The 16008-nt window shown below is 55.2% G+C and overlaps 1 protein-coding gene across 1 annotated transcript; it reads right to left on the bottom strand.

Moving 5' to 3' along the window:
- Positions 1-809: 809 nt before the first annotated feature.
- Positions 810-15557, bottom strand: DISP2 (dispatched RND transporter family member 2). Its single transcript, XM_027553527.1, has 8 exons — positions 15389-15557; positions 10413-10742; positions 10097-10126; positions 9831-9954; positions 9461-9576; positions 9005-9135; positions 8538-8635; positions 810-8088 (listed from the first exon to the last, which is right to left on the bottom strand). Exons 1-8 carry the CDS (start codon positions 15502-15504, stop codon positions 4822-4824), a joined length of 4212 nt encoding a protein of 1403 aa, XP_027409328.1. The 5' UTR covers positions 15505-15557; the 3' UTR covers positions 810-4821.
- Between the last annotated feature and the right edge of the window lie 451 nt (positions 15558-16008).

Below are 16008 nucleotides of genomic sequence, written 5' to 3'. Positions count from 1 at the left end.
GAGCCATCAGGGAAGCCCCATTTTCTTTATACATATATATTCTCCAAGTCTCTACTTAAGCTATGTGACCATATGGAATACAGTTATGATAATGTTCATATGTTCTTGGCTTTGCTCTCTCAAAGACTTCCTCAAGCAAAACATTCTCAAGTAGTCCTTTTATTTATTTTTTTATAGTGCAGAAAATGGTGCCAGAGTAGTAGGAGTCAGAATGAAGGAAGGGTCACTGCTGGAGGGGAGAGATTTCTGGCCAAAGACTCCTTCTTAGGCTGATCAATATGAGGAGAGGGAACTTATGAAGAAGGAAGCTCTTGAAATTGACTTCCAAGCTATCTATATCTACCTATCTGCTATAAATCATTGGTGGGGACATTAAGTGCTTCCTTCTTTGTAACAGAAAGGATGAGGCGAGAAGCCAGTAGGAGCAGGGTAGGTAAGCTGGGGACTTGGTGCCTTGAAGGTGAGGAAATTTCTATCTGATGCCTCCAGATTCCATTATGAATAATGAGTTTTTTGACTACTGAAAGTAGGTGTGCAGAGAGGTAAAGGGCATCTGATGTTGGAAGCAAGAGGAGAAAGTATGAAATGACTGCTGCAAAGAACTGAAACTAGTAACTAGAATGGAAGCAGGCTAGGCAGAGCTGAGGTTACAGGTGAGGCTGGGATCATGAATTCAAATCCACATCAGTCTGCCCAGCTGAGGGATTCTCTTTAGTGATTTTGAAGCTCTAATCTGTTGTCTGTGAATTTGGTAAACTGTTGATCATCCCCTTATGTTGAGGTATAACATGAATAACCACACAGAGGCCTGATGATCACGATAAGTTTATCAAGGTCCTTCCAGGGCTCTTCAGCACAAGGTGGCTTGGGACAGCCCACCATTTACATAGCACGCGGTGGCTTTCTTTTGTTTCTCATCTTCCCAGTGAATTGAGTGACAACTTCTCCTAAGCATAAATACCTCTACACCACCTTGAGCTACTGTCATCCCTGTGAACAAGGGTGAGGGTAGAAAGGGTAAGGAATGTCTGTTTTTTCCCATTCCCAAGCAAATCTTGATGCATGTCATGGATGCCAGAGAGCTCATAATTGCCCACATGTATTATCAAAGGCCAAGATAAGGCCACCACAAAAGAAAAGATCAGAAACTCTCCAATGTATCTTCTTTCCTGATCCCCTCACTTGCCTTGTCATGGACTGGAAGGAGAGGAATGAGTTTGAGGGGGCTAAGGGCATTTGGCTTATAAATCTCTCGTGAGATGTCTCTTTCAGAATCAGGCTCAAGCTGAGATACTGCCTAAATATCATGGTATAGGGTAGGCCCTGTGCCTGTAAAATCTAAGATTTACCAGTCAACTCAATCTCTGACATTGTCACCAAAGTGCCACAGCCATGGAAGGATGGGTTTTCCCATAGTAACAAACTATACCAAGTTACATTTTTAAAACATACAATAACACATACTCATGCTCTGTGTATGAGTTCAAGGATCTGTGGCACAAATAGGAGAAATGACTGCAAGTCCCAAATCAGTGTTAATGCAGTGTCTCAGTGCTAAGGAGCCATTTCTTGAATTTTCCAGAGCCTCACAGCATGCTTCTAAGCTTCTCTCTATGTGTGTCCAGGGCCATACACTCTGTAACCACCATAATGATGATAGTAAATCTTTTGAAAATACTTCAAATTGCTTTCCAAAGCTGGGGCAAGGGGGACTTTCCTGGGAGTCCAGTGGTTAAGACTCTGCACTTCCCCTACAGGGGACACAGGTTTGATCCCTTGTTGGGGAACTAAGACCCTGTCAAATAAAAAAAAAACACCAAAGTTGGAGCTAGAGATGCAGGTGGGATTACCCACTGCTGTGATGCCTGCTGTTGGTTTGGGCCACTCCAGGTTCGAGGTGCTGACTGGGATTACACTGAGTTCTTCCAGTCCTTTGGGCACGCTGGTATAAAGAACAAATCCAGTCAGTACTTTGGCTGCTCCAGCTCATCTGCCTTCCTGAAGGGTTGTGTGGCCCTGGCCTGTGAGAAGGGCACCCAGAAGTCCCCGAGGAGGGCTCTTCGTTGTGCTCAGATGATGCCCACCCCATCCATCCCTTCATACTCTCTCAAACATGTCAGTGGTTGTGTTCAGGCCTAGTTTCTGAAGCCTCAGTCCCAGACACCAATGTCTCCCCCTATAAGACACAAAAGAGGGTGTCAGGGAGCAGGTTCTTTTGGTCCAGGGCCCTGCTGTCCTCCTACATCACAGGGCAGAAGCGCTGCAGTGAGTCACTGAGAGGCAGCTACAACGATGGAGTCAAGGCCAGACTTCCGCTCATGTTCAGGAGGAAGGGCTCAGCTTGTCCTCCCTCTGGGTGATGATCCCAGATGACCAGAGCTCTGCCGACCTGGCTGTGTGATAACAGGAGACAGTCTGTAGTCAGGGAAGCCAGGACTCAGAGGCGGATGAGCAGCCCTAGGCCAGAGAGGCTGAATTCCTCTCTGACGTGAAGAGAGGTCCCTCAGAACTCCAGGGAGATGGTCCAAGTTAGTGCTAGTCACTGTCTCTCCTTCCTGACACCGGGAGTCAGATGGGCATCTTTATCTTGCAAAGCCGATGTACCTGTCATTCCTGCCCATGGTCTTCTGGCACTTCCACAACTCCCATATCTCATTGATATCGCCATATCCCACTTCTTATAAGTTGGCGTGGGAGGTAAGTCTCAGGTATATATATATATATAAAAAGCCCAAAGCCCCGAATTTGCCTCCAGTTCTGTCTCTTTGGCCCCAGAAAAATCCTTCCCCTCTGTGATGCTCATCTGTAAAATAACCTGGATCAGTGGTTTTCAAAACACATTCTTCAGAGCCACCAAGAGCTTTCAGGGTTCCCCAGGGTCCCCTGAGAGGCACAGTAAAAAAGGAGGCTGACCTGGCTCTGGACTTCCCCACCCCCAGCACCCAACAGTGTAGTTGCTTTTTCTCAGCTTTATATGCAGTGTTTCCACACAAGGATTCTTTGAACAAAGGGTCCTGAGCCTCCAAAGTTTGAGAACTGCTGAAACAAATGATTGTTAAGGTCACTTCCAGACTGAGATACTGAAGCCCAGCTCAGGAATCCTTCCTGGTTACCAGTCCTGGGTGCTTGAGCTCCAGCAATGCTCATGGTGACAGGCATATGGCCCTCAGCAAGTGCTGTATGGTGCCATCAGTGACCCACTGATGCCTACATGTATGGGGTGGGGGGGCTGTTTCCCCAGCTAGAGGGTGAGATCCTTGAGGGCAGATGTCTGATTTTCCCTCCATGCCTCTGTCCTCTTATAGTGCCAGAGGTGGAGTGGTGCTCAGTAAATTTGTTGATGTTCCAGGTGTCATGAGCTCTCATGTGAGATAAAACCTTCCAGAGAGACCCTTTGCTTTGGGGAAGGAGAGTCAGCCTTTTGTCTGCTGAGTGCCCCTAGAGAGACCTGTCCTTTGGGAACCAGAACCCTGACCTGCGAAACACCTTCAGACTGCCATACCCCCAAAGAGGGCAGGCCTGAGTTCCTGCCTTAACTGGATTCTGCTCAGCCTCAACTGCCCTCAGTGCCTCTCCTGGCAGGGGCTCTCCGCACACTGAAGCCATGGACAAGGCCTTCTCCTGACCCTGAACTTGGGAATCAGATCAGCTTAGGTGCCTCATGGATGGTAGGCATCTCACCTGGAGCTGGAAGGAAGCCCAGGGGCTATGGGGAGGAACTCCAGGCTTGCTCAGAGTGTAGCTTCTTCTGCAGACGGAGGCCTAAAGTGGTACCCAGAGGCACCTCTGAAGACAGGTTGTTAAAAGGTGCCAGAGCAAAGATCAAGACAGCTGTAGGCCAACGTCCCTTGGGCAGGTAAACAGGAGGACAGTGGGAGCTGCTGTGGAGTCAGTTAGGAAACCTGCTCTGCCACCCACTCACTATGGGACTTTGTGAAAACAGATAACCTTAGTTTTGCAACCTGGGGGCCAAAGGACCTAACCAACTACAGGCTACCTCACACAGAAGTGGTGAGATTCCCAGGACACAATGGGTATGGAAGTGTTCTGCAAACCAAAATAGGCGGGATGTAAAGGATTCTTACTGGTGTTAACAGGGGAGAGGACACTTCCATGCCAGAGCATCTTCCCATGAGGGACCGTTAGCAATTCAGGGATGCTCTGGGACTCACCATCTCTCCACCACCTACTTTACTCCCAGAAGCCATCTTTGCTTGGCTGGCACCAATTTCTTGACAGATTGGGTAATGTGAGGGGGGTAGACCATTCAGGACAGAGACCCCAGCCCAATTATGACTCCAAGAGGCTCTCCCAAAGAAAAGGAAGTGTCCTGATAAAAAAAAGCCTCTGAAAAGTGAGAGAGGCCCAGGAGGCTGCTGAGGTTTCCCAGGGCTCTTGGTTGATGAAGGGGCCCATAGGATCCCAAGGACTGGGTCCCTTAGTCCCACTGACCTTCATGCCCCTTGGCATGGGGGCCAAGTCAGCCTCCCCTGATACATGGAGCTGCACACATGACCTTTGCCCTTCTAGAGGGTGGGTCCTGGTTGGCACTGTGGGAGCAGATGAGCCCTTCACAGGTCACAAGGAGAGCTTGGCATTTCACTCCAGAGACCACCCCCCTTATCAATCCTCCAGGTGTGGGGAGTAAGCAGCAGCCCAGACCGGGGCTAGAACACCTGGCAGGGTTTAAAGTCCACAACTGGAGAGCGAGACCTCCCCACGCTGATGTGGGGAAACACTATCAGGCTCTAGCCTGGTGCTGCTCTGGCCTCATCATCCCTGACAGGCTCTGTGCCCCATTCGGGCCTCCCTGGGCCTCCCTCAGCTACTGTAGCCTGAAGTGTGGGTACTGGGCCTGCGGACCCAAACATCTGGCAGATCTGGTTGGCTGTTGGGCAGCACCACAGGGCTGCCATCCCCCGGCCCCCCACGGCCTTTCCAGGACAAGCTACTCTGGTGTGAGGTGGGCAGAGAAGGGTCGTAAACAGTCTCCTTGAGCGCCAGCCACAGTGTGTCCCGCTTCTCATTGAGCTGGCCCCGTTCAGGTACTGTCTGCTCAGCTTCATCCAGGTCCTCTGGGGAGGCACCCACGGAATCTGGCACACGGGCACTGGGCTCAGAGGTGCTTAAGCAGGTCTCATCAGAGACGCTGAGCCCCTCCAGGGTGCTGGCTGAGGAGCAGAGGCAATCAGAGGGCTCTACGACCTGGGGCTTGGGCCTGGGAGGGTGGGCTGGGGCTTCTAGTGAGGCCTGCACCAGCTCAGCCTTCTTCCCTGGGGAGTTCTGCCTGGCCCGGGTTTTGGGGCTGGGTCCAGCTTGCTTGTAGGGAGAGGAAGTCTGCAGGGCCGGGCACTGACTGAAAACTGCCTGGTGGTCCAGGAACAGCTCTCTTGGGGATGCAGGGCCTGGCGGGGGCCGGGAGCAGTAGGGGCCATCATGCAGCTGTAGATCTTCAGAGAGCACTGAGGGCCGGTGAGACAGCTTGCTGGTGGCTGTACTGGTGTCAAAGCTGGGACTCCGGCGTCGTGCCAGCGGCTGTAGCTCGTACTGCTCTGAGCAGGACCCGGGTACCCCTCCTACCGGCCCCGGTCGTGGTCGACCTGCCTTCTCCCCACCAGGCTCCCCTGTTCCGGAATCCCACGGCAGGTGTGCACAAGGCCAGAGGATCTGCCCACAGTTCTTCTCTGGTCCAAAGAAACAGCAGAGAGATTGGAAGAAGAAGCTGGCGAAGCCGCAGCTGACGCACTTCACCATCATGAGGACGATGCCCAGCTTGCGATAGAGCAGCACCGTGGCAGGCAGCATGAGCACGCCGGCTGCAAACAGGGCTGCGGCCCCCACTGCTGTGGCGCAGCTGGTCTGGCGCAGTGAGAAGGCCACTCGACTCAGGCGGTCAGGGTGCGGGCACAGGTGGTAGGAGATGCAGTAGTTGACAGTGAAGTCCACGGAGAGGCCCACCGAGGCAGAGAGGAAGAGGGCCTCGGCAGTGTTGAGCTGCCACTCAAGCAGAACCAGGAGCCCCACGGTGAGCAGCACGGTGCCTGCCACAGCTGCCACTGAGAACAGGCTAAGTGGAACATTCCAGGTGCCCAGCAGCAGTGTGGCAAAGGCCAGCGCCAGCGCCAGGCCCAGCACCACTGCAGGCTCGGTGCTTAGGCTGTGCTGCAGGCTGTACAGCTCTAGACGGCTGGTGAACCAACCCCGGCGCAGGCCAGGGGGTGCCCTCCCCAACTCTGCTGCCAGCCAGTGGTTGACCTCAGTGTAGAAGTGGTGAGCCTGGCTATAGTCTGGACTGTAGGGGCAGTTGGTCTGGAACTGCAGGACCAGGGCAGCCAAGCCGCCCTGGGTATTGAAGCGGGGTCCCAGGTCCCGGGGGCCCTCCGGGCCTTGCTCCAGAGCCATCATCTTGAGGCAGTGCAGGAAAAGCTGCGGGGCCCAGGGGAAGCCCGAGTGGCCACAGCAGAGGCCCGGCCCCAGGCGGGCACAGCCGGGGCTCTCCATCCAGTGCTGGAGGGCCTCCACGAAGCACAATGTGGGCCAGCCCTCCGGCTGGGCCCCGAAGAAGCTTTGATTCCGAGCTCCGTGGCAGAGGGCTAGCAGCCAGCGCTGGGCCTCAGGACCGCTGGCTGAGAAGGCAGGGTCGCTCACCAGCGAGCTGTTGCTGCGAGGGTCCAGGGGGTCGCCCGTGTCCACGGGCAGGATGCCCCACACCAAGACCACGGGCATGTGGCCGCCCTCGCCCTGAGGCAGCCGCTCAAACAGAAACTGCTGACGGTACTCGGCGTCGAAGCGCTCGAAGGGGTGGCTGGGCCGGAAGACTTGGCCGCGTGGCGGCGGCAGCGTGGGCAGCCGCAGGCGGGGGCTGACGCCTGCGATGTAGGCGCCCCCAGCCGCCAGCGCGGCGAACCAGCAGATCCAAATGTAGCGGAACTTGATGACCCCGCAGGGCAGGAGGCGCTGGAAGAGCAGGCGCGAGGTGCTGGCGGCCGCCCTCCGGAGGCCGCGGAGCCGTCGGTGGAGTGCCAGTGCCAGTCGCCGGGGCGCGCTGCCGGCCCACGGGCCACGCGCCTGGGACGCACAGCCGCGCGCCAGGTAGCGCTCGTGCAGCACCGCGGAGGAGGGCAGCCAGGCCAGCGTGAGCGCCAGGTGCGCCAGCACAGCCGTTCCCATGTATAGCGCGAAGCAGCGCACGGCCGGGAGGCGGCTCAGGTAGCTGGCGTAGAAGGCCGCGCCAGTGGTGAGGCCCGAGACCAGCAGCAGGTAGCCGAAGTGGTGCATGGTGCGGCGCACGCGCTGCGCCAGCCCCCCGGAGGGCAGCTGGCTCTTGCTGAGGCGCCAGAGGTCGAAGAAGATGAGGGTGTGGTTAGCGCAGACGCTGCTCAGCAGGACAAGGGCTGCCAGATTGACGAAGGGGAAGTAGGCCATCCGGAAGGCCACTCGGTAGAGAAAAAAGGCAACCAGCAGAGAGCCCAGCACCCCCAGCAGCACCATGAGCGTGAGGAAGAGCGAGCGCAGGTAGAGGGCGATGCTGAGGAAAATGGCGGCCAGGGCCAGCAAGGGATACACCGTGTCCTGGGCCAGGTAGTGCCTCAGCAGTTCCTGCTTGAGGCCCAGGTCCATGCCGGTGACGGACGTGTAGTTGTCGGAGAGCCCCCAGGGCATAGCGAGGCGGTCCAGGTAGATGCCCATCATGGAGGCACCCTTCAGGGTGGGCAGGAAGAGCAGGCTGTACTTGAGGGAGGGCACCTGGTAGTCTGCAGTCTGGGGACTCAGAAAGTCCCTGTCCAGCAGGAAGTGCAGGAGTTGGTAGACAGCACTGCTCTGGGAGCACTTGGTGGGAACCTGGGTACAGCGTGGGGGCTTGTCATTTCCAGGTCCCAGACAGGAGGGCACCAGGGCACCACGGTGATAGTAGAGGGCACAGGCCCGCAGCAGGGCCAGTGTTCGCGTTGTATCGGCTTGAGTAATGTCTAGGCAGGAGGAGCGATTGGAGAGCACAGCCACAAAGTTGCCCAGGGACCAACTTGGGCAGCACTCGTTGGCTGCTGTACGCTGGCACAGAGCCCCAAAGCTGGGATGGGAGCGGATCTGTAGGGCACACACAGCAGGAGAGAGCTCAGGGGAACTGCTGGAGCCCAGGTTTCCAAGCACTATCCCAGGCTCTCTCACCTCTTTTGAGGCAGCAGGGCAGAGGCAGAGAGGTATCTTGACCTGACTGGTCAGGCCCCTGTTCCAGCAGCTACATCTTGACTCCTTTAAGGAGGAGCCTCAGGACCTTTTGAAAATCCCCGGGCTCTGAGGGTCTGTCTCCCAGCAGCTATGTCTTGGCACTTCTGGAAGCAGCTGACTCTTCACTTTCCTCTCCCCTACAACCTGGAGCCTCTTAGCAGGGTTGCAATAATTTTCTAAGCAGGGAATGTGTTTTCCTAGCCCAGCCTGGCAACCTTGGTTCAACTGTATTTCCTTATGATCAGGTCCCTGGTGTCCCTGGCTCTCCCCAACCCCACCAAGCCCCGGCACCTCCTCAGCTGGCTCACCTGGTCATGTTCCATGCGACACATAGAATGAATGGCGTGCAGGTTCCACAGGCTGCCCGCTGAGGTGGACATGAACACCAGCTGTGCGTAGCTCTTCTCTGCAACACACGGCCCAGAGCTTAGTGCTTTGGCCCCAGATCCTGGGCCCACCAAAGGGAAGATGCTTACTCTGGACCATATGAGGCTCAGATTCTCAGGAGCCTCAAACCTGTGCCTGGCTGCCTGATGCTGGGCCTACATCCCTCCCCTGTGCCACACCCCCGTCCAGCTTGACCCTTCCTGGCTGGAGCAACTGAGACCTGCCTCATCCTCCCATCTGTAACCCTACTTCCTTGGTTTGAATGTGACTGGCCAGTCTCCTTCCCCTTCTGTCTGCCCAGATTTGTTCTCCTGGGCCCTCCAGTTCTAGTAGATGGGGAGAGGGAGAACCACCATTAAAGCCAGGAACCGGCCAGGCTGCAGCTTACCAGGGGGGCCACAGAAGAAGCTGTCCTGCCCTCTGTCCTCCAAGGACTCCACCATCCTCCAAGGCCGGACCATCCCCTCTTGGGCACTGCTCCAGGGTGTGGCAGGGCTCAGGGTGGTGTGGGGGTTTGAGCTAAGGTGGAGAAAAAATCTTTACCAGGCACTCTCCAGAAGGTGAGGGGCTCAGAAGAGGCCAGATGCCATTGCCTAGGGGGTTCCATCAAGGCCCTCTGACCTGCCTTTTTTTTTTTTTTTTTTACTTTTTTTTGCCTGCACTACATGGCATATGGAATCTTAGTTCCCCGACCAGGGATCAAACCTGTGTCCCCTGCAGTGGAAGTGCAGAGTCCCGACTGCTGGATAGCCAGGGAAGTCCCCTGACCTGTCTTTGGCTCCTCTCTGGAGACCTCGTTCTATTTCCGGTTGCCCCCAAAAGTGGAAAGATGGGAAGCCATTACCTGTTCAGCTCAAGGTCTGGGGAAAGGGAAAGCAGCTTCCTGGGGCCTGTGAGGGCCTGCAGTGCTCTCCAGACCACTAGCTTGCGCCCAATGTCCGTGTCCCGAGGCTCAAAGCCCTGGAGGGAGGAGGGCAGAGAAGATCAGACCAGAAAGAGGGGGAGTTCTTCCTTCTCAGTTCTGCTCCTTTGGGTCCCTGGAGCAGGGAGGGCTGGCCTGCCTGGCTGTATGGTTGGACCCGAGGATCACCTCTGTACCCTTTCTGAGCTCTCACTGGAGAGTCCACTCCCAGCAGGACCACTCCAAAGTTCTGCCCCAGATCGAGCTGAGGTTGTCAGGCATGGGGGCCCCGTCCCTCCCTGTGGCCCCTCACCAGTAAGGGCTTGGAGAAATCAGGTAGCTGGCCCCCCAGCAGTCCAGCCAGGGTGCAGAGGAGGATGAAAGCCAGACACAGCAGCAGCACGGCCACTGGGCACTCCGCAATCAGCTGGGAATAGCTGGGAAAGAGGAAGAGATCCCCCATGAGTTGGCGTTGGGCATGGCAGCAGGGAATGGGTGAGCTTAGAAGCCACCAAGAAGGGATGGTGGAGCTAAACTGGGCCTGGTCACCCCATGGGTCCAGAGAAGGCCCAGGCCTACCTCTTTGGCATCCGGAAGGCCCGTTCCTGCCTATGGGAGAGAAGAAAAGACACTTGCTTGCTAGAGTCCTCTTGTAAGGTGGGAGGTTGGAGTAGGGGTAGAGGGTAGAGGAAGTTGGCATCGACCCTTGCAAGCCTCCCCACTCCCAAGTTGCAACCCTTCCTTCCTCTTCCCTCCAGGCTGCCTCCTCCATCAGAGACAGGAGACACTTGGGTTGCCTCCTAGGGAAGGAATCTAGACCTCAGGGAGTTGGCCCCACTTTGAAGCCCTGCCCTACCTTCCAGGGCAGCTGGCCAGCTACTGGACTCCTCCTTACCTGACGCTGACCACGTGGTGCTGCACAGATGCTGGCTTCCAGGTCCCATCACGCTGTGAGGGGGCTGGCGAAGGGCTGAGGCTGCAGCCATGGGAGCACAGTCCTGCCTGGTCCCCAAGCCCTGGCAGGGAGCTTCCCCCCCGGTACTCCTGCTGTACTCGGGGATAGGTAAAGTGAGCAGGGGCCAAGGGGCTGGACGGGCCCACAGGCTGGAGGGTGGAAGTTGCTGGTGGTGGTCCAGAAGAACTGGAAGGGTCCTCAAGGGGGCAGCTGTGGAGGGAGCAGCTCCTCTCTGGGCTGGCCTCCGGGGCCACAGCCTTGCTCTGGGACCTGGGGGAGGAGGAGGCAGGGAAAATGGGGGTGGGATAGTGGTGGTCCATACCATGCCCCAGCAGTGTTCAGTGAGCTGAGATGGATGGGGCTTGGGTTTTTCTGTTACTGGTTCTGGCAGGAGGCGACGAGGATGGGGGTTCTGGGTCTACACCTCCAGCCTACTTCTTGGGGTTCATTGTCTCATTCCCTCATCGGTCTCTGCACCCCCAAACACATATGATCTTAATTTGCACCTTTAAAAACCGTACAGGGGAAGTACTTTCCTTTTATAGATTTGAGAACTGAGGTTCAGTGAGCCCTGAAGAGCTGGGCCTTGAGCCCAGCTCTGTCTGCTGCAATCGTCTCTTCATTCTCGTCAGACGCTGATTAAGCACCTGCTGCACTTCTGTTCCCACCTTAAAAGCCAGGGAAAGTTTGGCATAAGCAATTATTGCCTTTTTTTACCAACCCTAGGATTTTGGGAAGAGGTTTGCTCTGCAAGAGTGTGCACAGTTGGGAAAGGGAGTTAGGACCCCCAAGGGACTTGCCAGGAAGGAGTCAGCAATAGATTCATCTTTCCAAATTACTCATGGGGGCAGTATTCTGTGCATGGACCCAGCCCCACTCCTTGGGTGCAGGAGGAGTTGAAGTCCTACCCCAGTGGCAGGATTGCTAGACCTAGGACAGAAGATGGTCACAGAACCAAGTGCCTGAGGGCCATGGGTGATTCCCAGAGGGTTCTGGGCCCACCAGTGAGTCTCCTTCCTTCCATCCTCCTGGCTCACCTGGCCTGCTAGAATTTGCATAGCTCCCATGGAACAGCCAGGTGTCTGCTGATCCAACCCTGGCTTCCAGTCTTGCCTGCTGCACTGCTGAAGGGGCCATGGGCCAGGGTCCTGGCTGTGATGGCAAGTGGACATTGCCCAAAGAGGCTGGGTTCTGCCCAGAAATCAAGTAGAGGAACTGAAAAAAAATAAGCTCCTTCTCTTCCTGCCAGAAAGCTGGGTGGCAGACAGTCGAGGGGGAGGGGATAACCCTCGTGCTGAAACTAAAATGAGGGAGCAGTGGAGGTGGGATCCTGGCCTCATCATCCTTTAGCTCTGGGGTCTTGGGAAAGATACACAGTTCTTGGAACATTGACATCCTTGTCTGCTGAGTCGGGGTATGAGAATAAGGTCCCCCCTCTCAAGTTAGTCAGAGAAGGCAATGGCAACCCACTCCAGTACTCCTGCCTGGAAAATCCCATGGACGGACGAGCCTAGAAGGCTGCAGTCCATGGGGTCGCTGAGGGTCGGACACGACTGAGCGACTTCACTTTCACTTTTCACTTTCATGCATTGGAGAAGGAAATGGCAACCCACTCCAGTGTTCTTGCCTGGAGAATCCCAGGGATGGGGGAGCCTGGTGGGCTGCCGTCTATGGGGTCGCACAGAGTCAGACACAACTGAAGTGACTTAGCAGCTTAGCAGCAGCTCAAGTTAGTATGGGAATTAACTGAGGTAAGATCTGTGAGGTGCCTGGCATGGAGCCTGGCATGTGGAAGACATTTGCTTTCCTGCCTCTTCACACTCAGTGCTGCAGGAAGTGTGTAGATTAAGAAGTATATTTATATTTACAATTTGAACTCTTTAGGCACTTCAGATAATATGTCTCCATTTGAGAACTTCTCACGCCTTAAGAATCTCTCTACATATATAATTATAATTACTTTTCTTTTTTAAATATTTATTTGTTTCTGGTTGTGCTGGGTCTTAGCTGCAGCATGTGGGATCTAGTTCCCTGACCAGGGATAGAATCCAGTCCCCCTACATCAGGGGCATGGAGCCTTAATCACTGGACCATCAGGGAAGTCTCAGTACTTTTCTTTTTGTTATCAACAGCTGCATTAGAATTTATCTCATGATTTAAACCACTACTTCTTCTTCTTCTTCTTCTTTTTTTTTTTTTTACTAACTCTACATTTAGAAAAATAGGAATTTGACTGAAGTTGTTTTCAAGCAAGACCTCAGATGACCCCATAAAGTTAATGATATAGCAACCAGTGTCCTGGCAGATAAATCCCTTGTACATCCATCCCCATGGGCCAAAGGGAAGCTGGAAAAATGACCTGGGTTTCATATGTATAAGTGGGGATATCTATTTCTTTAAGATTTTTATTCTGCAGGTCTTTTCTGAGCACTTGCCACATGCTGGGCACTGTGCTTGGTCTGGGTTGGACCCTGAAGGCATGAAGGTGACCCATTTTATTTTGTATACATTTTTGGTTGCACCCTGTGGGGTGTGGATCCTTAGTTCCCAGATCAGGGATTGAACCCATGTCCCCTGCCTTGAAAGGTGGAGTCCTAACCACTGGACCACCAGGGAGGCACAAGGTGACCCATTTTAGTCTTGGTCTCACTCTTTAGAGTAGGGCCTGCTTTCCAGAGTCAGGAGGGTGGGGCAGCCAGGGTGCCTATTTCAGCTGCCCATGATCTTAAAGCATCACTGAGCTTTGGGCTTGTCTTAGGAGTCAAGTCCCCACTTGGAGTGTCAGTTTCTTTTTCATGAAGGGAAGCCAGCACTCCAGGGGGTAGTGGCTGAGAAATGAAACTCAGTCCTCCTTAACCAGCCTACCAAATCTCATCAGCGCCCCCCTTGCTTAGCAGGCTCCTGTTCAAGGGGAAATTAAGTCTCCACCATTGGTTTGCTTCTACTGGGATCTCCCTAGCCCAGCCCCATCCCTTTTATCCCTCTCCAGGAACCTAGGATCAGCTGTCTGCCTTGCTTCCCCTGGGGGCTTTCATTCTCACCCTCAGTTCCATGGCTCTGCCTGGGATGAGCAGTTTCCTGGGCTGCTTGCCTGGGCACATTGGCCTGTTGGCCAAGTGACTGGGGCAGGTAGGAAGGTCAATGAAAAGGGAAGACACAGGTCTGACTCATGGCCATAGAAGTCAGGGCCTGGCTAATAGTGCCCCAGACCCTCACTTGGGAGCCCCATAACGGGCAAATATACAGGAGTATTAACCATGCCCCAAGGCCACAGACATATAGCTATATGAACATCCATGTGATCAGGCAGAATGGTCAGGACAGATGAGGGAGTTCCAGTTCATGCCACTAGGAAAATAAAAAGTAATTTTAAAGATGCAAAGAATTAACTGTTTCAAGTTGCCCTGTTGTCTTTACATTAGTAAATGTGTGTGTGTGTGTGTGTGTGCGCGCACACGCGCACACATGCACGCACATGACTGCATGCATGCGCTGTCTTATTCATTCTCCAGGGTGCTGCTTAGTTCAGCAGGAATTTTTGTTTCTTGGACTGAAATGAGTCCCTTTGCCTGATTTGTCCAGGGTCTCTGGGGAGGGGCAGAGAGGGGCCAGAGGTCTCAGGGAGTTACTAGAAGACAGCAAATAGTTCCTGTGTTCAAGTATGAGCCCTATGTGCAGGGGAAGTGAGTAGTCCAAGATAAGGCTGATCCTGGGCAAAATATCTGAGGCAGCAAAAGACTCTCCAGCCCCTTCTAGGGATGCTCCTGGCCCCTGCCCTGTCACTATCTCTGCCTTGGCCATCCTTGGCTCTTTGGTCAGGCCATAGTGCCAGGCAGTCCCCTGGTCCAAGGAGCACATTAATCCTGTCTCTCATCCCATCGCAGAAAGTTCTGTGCCTTTCAGTCTGAAAGGTGGCTAAATCTATCCAGGCTGGTTTGACAGTAGAGGGAAGGAAACATTTCTCTCTGCTTGTGGGATCTCTTCTTCACTCTGAGGTACAGGTTATACATTTAACTGGGGCAGTCTGGAGATAATGTGTTCACCTCTGCTTTTGCCCCCAAAGAATGTTTCCTATTTCAGTCCAGGCAGGAGAGAGAGGCAGCGTCATGTCAGGTGAGGGATCCTGGGGGCGGCAGAACAGGCAGGGCACAGAAATTGCGCCATATTGTTACCTGGCTGGGCTGTTCCCTCACACATATGGTGGAGGAAGGGAGAGGAGAGGCACCAAGATCTGGGCCCTCAGCAGGAAGGTGTTCCTTCTGTCTTGCCAGCCGGGTGCTCCTTCAGGGAAGGTACTGACCGTGACCTGAGTCTCAGAGCCTGCCAACCCATCACATCCAAAGAGTGCAGGTGGCTGCCACACGTGGGGACTCCAGCCCACACGTGCGCAGCTGGCCATGCGGGGCGGCAGACTGGAGACTGATGGTGATGGACAAAGACAGACCCTAGTTTGGCGGCCAAGTGTCTGGCGTCTCCCTAGGACATACACCTTGGCGAGTCCATCTACAACACACACGCACCCTTGAGCACATTGACATGCTAGAACCCGGACTGAGGTTGCTGCAGGCTTGGGGCTTACAGAGAAGACGTGGGGGCAGGGCCTAGAGGGAGGGGTTCTGGAGGCCGGAGGGGTGGGGGGAACTCGGGGTCTTAGAGGTAAGGTAGAAACAGTGGGTGGGGCAGGTCCCGGGGGCAGCGAGGGCGAAGGGGGCTGATATTAGGGGGTATCAGGGAGAATGAAAATCGGCAGAGAGAGGGCGTGGCCAGGGGGCCAGGAGTCTGGAGGCGCCAGAACGGGCTCTGGGAGGGTCTGGGGAATGAATGGGGCGACATATGGCGGCTACTGGGAATATCTGGGGCGCGGGTTCTGGGAAGGACTGAGAGAGAGCTGGGTCTGCGGAACAGTCCGCCCCTACCTGTCCGGGGAGCTGCCTTCTGGGGCCAAAAGCTCCCCCTCGGGCCGCTGCTCCCCTTCCGGACCCGGGCCGGGAACCGGATCGCTGCTGCTGCTGCTGCCGCCACCACCGTCCATGCCCGTGGGCGGCGCCGCTGTCCGGGCGCCGGTGCTGAAGCGGCGGCGGCGGCGGCGGCGGCGGCGGGTTTCTGCGCATGCGTCGACGCCAAGCGGGCCGGTCGCTGGGCGGGGCCGAGGAAGAGCTTGGCCAATGGGCGCGTCACTGGGGGGCGGGGACAGAGACTTCCCGCCGCGGCGCTGTAGGAGCTGGGGGCTCCCTGTCTTTAAAATATCCCCCGAACGTTGTTGTGGGCCCCTCTACCCAAGACATGTCTGACAGCTGCTGTTAGGAGTCTGGCCATCTGGCTGTAGCTCGCACACCGGCGTTTCTGCGGGGGATCGGTCTTCCGTGAGGGACCAGGAAAACCGACCCCGGGCTCCGTGTCGAGAGCCTCATAACTTGTAACTGATTCTTCAAGCCCAGAAGAGCAAGCAGTTCCATGCCGGCACTTTACTGCTCAGAATGCTGAGGGGTTGACAATTTGGGCTACGTTTACTCCCAAATTTCTCTGAGCTTCCCTC

Source organism: Bos indicus x Bos taurus, chromosome 10, assembly GCF_003369695.1.
Source record: "Bos indicus x Bos taurus breed Angus x Brahman F1 hybrid chromosome 10, Bos_hybrid_MaternalHap_v2.0, whole genome shotgun sequence".
Taxonomy (NCBI): domain Eukaryota; kingdom Metazoa; phylum Chordata; class Mammalia; order Artiodactyla; family Bovidae; genus Bos; species Bos indicus x Bos taurus.
Note: the sequence above shows the minus strand (reverse complement) of the source record. Positions and strands in the feature narration are given on the sequence as shown.